This window comes from Macrobrachium nipponense, chromosome 35, assembly GCF_015104395.2.
Source record: "Macrobrachium nipponense isolate FS-2020 chromosome 35, ASM1510439v2, whole genome shotgun sequence".
Taxonomy (NCBI): Eukaryota; Metazoa; Arthropoda; class Malacostraca; order Decapoda; family Palaemonidae; genus Macrobrachium; species Macrobrachium nipponense.
In genome coordinates this window covers 54,266,741-54,272,373 of record NC_061096.1, presented here as the reverse complement: position 1 = coordinate 54,272,373, position 5,633 = coordinate 54,266,741, and the positions used below count along the sequence as shown (strand labels likewise).

At 33.4% G+C, this 5,633-nt stretch overlaps 1 protein-coding gene across 1 annotated transcript in view; it reads right to left on the bottom strand.

Moving 5' to 3' along the window:
- The window catches only part of LOC135208787 (chorion peroxidase-like), a 44,961-nt gene continuing 39,328 nt past the window's right edge, over window positions 1-5,633 (bottom strand). The window contains 2 exon segments of the mRNA XM_064241309.1: window positions 1-855; window positions 4,749-4,856. Coding sequence (XP_064097379.1) covers window positions 735-855; window positions 4,749-4,856 — 229 coding nt within the window. The 3' untranslated portion in view covers window positions 1-734.

Here is a 5,633-nt window from a genome sequence, read left to right as displayed (position 1 = left end):
TAAAGGAAGAATTGTTAATCTAAACAATCCTGAAGGATAAAAAAGCAGAAAAACCTCTTTCAAGAGAAAACTATATTTATTTTCAAATCATTGTTTTAATGTAATAAGTTACATACATCAGCTTCATAATCCGAATAAACAAGATTATATTAAAATGGGTTAATCGATGAATTGATAAGTGGATAACTGGGAAAGATGCGAGATAAAATTTTGGATTAAATATACTACTCGGAAGCCCCTTTTGCAATTGTCAAGCAGAATCTCTTACCTAATGTCGAGTACGATTGTTCCTCCTCTCTCTTTTCCTTTTAAAATAACTTACAACAAAGTATATTGTGAAATGAGAGTATCTATTTACAAATGATTCATATATCGACTGAAAAAAAAATGCACCGAATTGCACATGAATTAATGATAATGCCCTCATTAAATAGAATTTCTCTACTGATACGAATAACCACACATCCATTTTGGTATTCGAGACATGAAATAGAAGACGGGAAACGTGCCTCTACATTTTCTGTGGGCAAGGGGAGAAATCATTAGTATTGTTGTTCTACAGTTTTCTGTAGCAACCAACAGCGAAGTCCTGTACCACAGCGTCGATTAAGGTTGACTGTTCAAAATTCCGGTGCTTTGCAATGAAGCGTTTTGAAGCGTGCAGCGCTGCTTCATTTCGGCTAGAAGATACCATTACTGGTGAATGACATATGAGAGTGTGCTTAAAAGGAACGTCAGACCGCGCAATAACAATGAGAGGTTGGGCAGAAGGAAGGTACGTGAAAGCAGTTGATTTTACACCAGTCGTCGATACCCGGCAGTGCTTTCCATAAACCGACGCCTTTGCAGGTTACTCTGTGGAAAAAAAAAAGTAATAACAGTACATCTCTAAGGTCCACAATGACTGATAGTTATATCATATGTCAATTTTACAGTTAGCGATAATAAAGTAAGTGAAATCTGTAACAACGGGATTATTTATTAATCTACCATAAGGCTCAGGATTATTTTGGCGCTTTTTTTTAATGCTGTTTTGTGTCAGTTGTTGAAAATGAGTGATACTTGAATTAGGAAATCATTTGTATGTGTTTGATCTGATCAGATACCACGTGGCCTCTTTTACTGATCTGATGCTTGGAGGAATTATTCCTCCAAGATCTGATGTGAGAAATGAATAAAGATTATAATAATATAGGCAATTATTTAGTAGGGTACTTAATACTGATAATACGTCCGGTGCGATATCTATAAAACCACCATCGGATTATCATCTCAGATATTTATATCTCACTCAATTACGTTAATCGACGTCAGCACTGTACTCGTGATATTTCTGAGCGCTATACCTTTATTCACGGTCCACTATAATTTTATTTCTTTTTTCGCGTTAGGTGCTTAAGTTATCAAAATCTTGAAAATAACGTCCATTATAATGATGAAGAGTCAGTCAGTGCTATTAGAAAATTGCCCTAGGCTGACGTAATCTTAGAAATCTAGCAGGAGAAATATCGGAGAGCCCTACCATCGTACAAAACCAGTATGGCGCCGTAAAGGCGATAACTCGAGTAGCTTCAAGTTACACCATCAAAGGGTTAACTACTACGTAGTAGGTATCTCGGAACTCTGCTACATAAACGTTACCGTTAATTGCATTTCTAAGAGTCTTCCAACATGAAACTGCTAATAATATGACAAACCATATGATGCGAGATTCTTTATACCGGAGGTGAAAAATAGATATTGTTTAAAACTAAGCCTAATATTCGAGAAAACTATCAAATTTGGCGCTGAAATCAATTTTGAGAAAATCTTAATGCAATAATTAAAACGTCATTTAAATGTGAATTTATGATATTTTAAAAATAAATCTTCTATGGGATGAAATTTAAAGACGTAAGGCTTTATCTGCCGGAAGAATTTATCTTTTATCTTTGATACTAATGGAGATTTTAGTATTTGAATAGAGTTAGGGCCGGGCCGGGTCGGACCAGGACGCCAGAAATGAGCCCGTTTCCAGTAACGACTTCGCTTCGCTCGTGATCAGTCAACAAAATTCGTAATTGGGTCAAGTGGCTTATAAAGGAATAAGCTCTTGTTGTGCCTTAACAATAAAGTATTTTTTACCGACTTTTCAAAAATGTAATGTCAACATGCTTTATTCCAAAGCTCGAAATCTCGTCTAATAATATTGTGAGATGCTTCTCTTAGGTACCCGAGTGCTATCTCCAGAGCATTTGTAGCACGTCTGTCCTTTTATTGTCAACAAATGCCAATAAACAAATACAGTCAGACCTGAACTTAACAAAATCATTGCAAATAAAGATTTTAATCCCCTTGACCAGGAGAATCAAGTGCATTGGAGTAGCCTATTTTTGCTACCTAGTGGGTCTAGAGGGGAAAAAAATACGACATGATGGTTATTGCTACATTGATACTTTATCTGCTGAATCTTGGATGAACGTTTTGTACAGTAAAACTTTCACAACATTGGCCACTTCAGCGTCAACACAGAAGGCTCATCAGCTGTGCAACGAACTCCTCCAGCAACTCTCCTTGCAACTCCTGAACATTAAGTCCTCTACTTTCCAATACTTCTTTCATACCATCTATCCGATCCTCCCCGTAGGAGGGTAGTGCCGTCAGTGCACCTCACGTGGTGCACTGTAGGCATTACTTAAGGTTCTTTGCAGCGTGCCCTCAGCCCATAGCTGCAATCCCCTTCATTCCTTTTACTGTACCTCCGTTTATATTCTCTTTATTCCATCTTACGTTCCACCTTCTATCAATTAATTCATAGTGCAACTACGAGGTTTTCCTCTTGTTATACCTTTCAAACCTTTTACTGTCGGTTTCCGTTTCAGCGCTGAATGACCTCATATAGTAGGTCCCAGTGCTTGGCCTTTTGCCTAAATTCTATATTCAATTCAGTTCTATCCTATCCTAGATCTTCTTCTTCCCCTTAAAACTTTTGTGATTATTCAGCTTCCCACCAACCCACTTTGGTCACTTCTTTCCACATGACCAAACCGCCTCAAAAACATTCATCTTTGGTAACTTTTTTTTTTATCTCATTTAAGAAGCCTCACATTTCCCACTCACTTCAGTAGTATACACAGTATACTAGTAGACAGTTCATCTCCACAGCTTCAACTTCTTTTATTCAAACGCAGAATCCACACTTCACTTCCATAGAGGAGAATTGGCTCAACAGCTACTTCTTAAATTCCGCCTTTAGCTCTGGTTTCGAATGACCTGCCCTTTTCACCATTTCTACCGTTCGTATTTTGACCTTTGCCTCGCCATATCTACGTTTCTCGTCATTTTAAGGTTTCTTCTTACAATTCACTAGTTTCTAACTATTCCTTCAAATCTGCATCCGTCTTTATCTTCTATTTAGTAATATGGCTAAACAATACTTTCATACATTCCTGCTCTGGATACACGCGCATATATATATATATATATATATATATATATATATATATATATAATATATATATTATATATATAATAAAAAGAGTATGGCCAGCAGAAACTTCAGCATTTTTCGTTAAACCTTTTATTTTTCATCGAACGCCTACGTTTCGGGATACAAATCCCATCTTCAGGGCTAAAAACAAGGAAAAAATTAAAATTCTATACATTAAATCAGACTAAAATGGGGCACAGTAATAAATTATGCTATTTATATATATATATAGATTAATTAACAATATATCAGTGAAATTCGAATTTTATATAAAAGTAAGACGGTAACTAATTGAATAAGAGATCGACAGTAAAAAGCAAAGCTATTAAGTACAATGACACTTCAAAATAAATAAACAAGCAAAACACTTAAAAAACACAAACCACACGTGAACAACTAAGAAAATTACGTTATTACTAAAAACAGGAGAAAAACATTGAATCGTAACAGGCAAAAAATTTCTGTTTATGATTACAAAAGGAGAAAAATTAAAGAAAAAAAAAAAGAAAAAAAAAAATATATATATATATATATATATATATATATATATATATATATATATATATATATTATATATATATATATATATAGGCGGACACAAAGCAAAAAAATAGCGAAACGAGAACTCACCGGTACAGAAGTATAGATAAGACTGAATTATTATTTATTTTTTGACTAAAGGGGAGAGAGACAAATACAAAAGCGAGAAGGTAGAAAGGGCGAATGGTCTATTAAGTAATGTTCAGTTGTACAGCAGTTGAATGGTTGTTGAGGGTTGGTGACAATTGTTTATTGAAGAGGACCTCGAGAATGGGCAATGACCGGTTATCTATTGCTTGGGATAAGATTTTAAAATCATTGTACTGAATGTTATGTTTACATTTTATTGCATGGTTGCGTATAATATATATTAAGTATATGATAGAGTATATAATATCTATATAGTATTATAATATATATTATATATGTATATATATATAATAATATATATATAGATATATATATATATAAATATATATTATATATATATATATATATATATATATGTGTGTGTGTGTGTGTGTGTGTGTGTGTGTTCGCGTGTATGTGCGTGTTTAATCTACATACGAAGTTCTCTAGCATTAATAAAAAAAATATCCATTATAAAAACCTTAAAAACCCAGTCTTTTTCATATAGATAAATTAATCTGAAGATAATCTCTTCACCTTGAAAGATAATCCAGAGTTTCTCTTTCTAAAACAAAAGATCAAAGGAAAGAGTCATATGCTGATTACTCACGGTGCTGTCTGGGATCCGTTTATCTCGTTACTTGTCAATTCTTCCTTTGCTTCTTTCCATAATCTTGTGTCCAACTTCGGATAAGACGCACAGGATAGTTGCCTATTTCTGGGAAGATGGACAGATTTTTCAAATTAATCATAAATGATATTTTCTGTTTTATCTCTCTCTCTCTGGATATGCGTCTTTGTAAAGCTGTGTTAAAGGTGATGCCCGTTTTCATTAAATAGCTCGTTTTCTATAAATGTTCGGAGAAACTATAACAACAATGACAGCACCAATAATGATAATGATAATACCTATAGATGATGATATCTAGAAGGATAATGAAGATGAGTGACAAAAATAGTAACAGAAAAGAGAAAAATAGTCAATTTTGCTTAAAATTTTTACGTGTTATAAAAAAAACCGATGCTTAATATTTTTAATGTAAGAAAACCCTAAAGTTCCACTTTTGATGTCATGTAATTTACTTAAATTTGAAATTATTTAAATGACTTTGTTTTTCAATTTGTGTAAAAAAGTTACAAGTAAAAAAATATGTTTCTTTTGTTTTTCAACTTCAGTATTTATATTATATAATCTGATAGTTACATTACCATCCTCTCATCTCTGAGGACTGATTTTTTTTTTCCTATTTCTGGAAAGGTAATTTTTGAAGGAAAAAAAACGACGAAAACATTGTATTCCACGTAGTACTTTAGTGCTTTCATAAATATATTTTTTTCTGTGAAAATCCCTTTTAATTGATGGACTCCATACGGCAAACTTCACAGAGATCGGTCCAAAAGGAAGTATGCTTAACGTAGATTTGAAAATTGGCAAAATTATCATTAAAAATATCAAACAAGTATAGTCCTGAAAAGGCATTAAAATTTACTATAC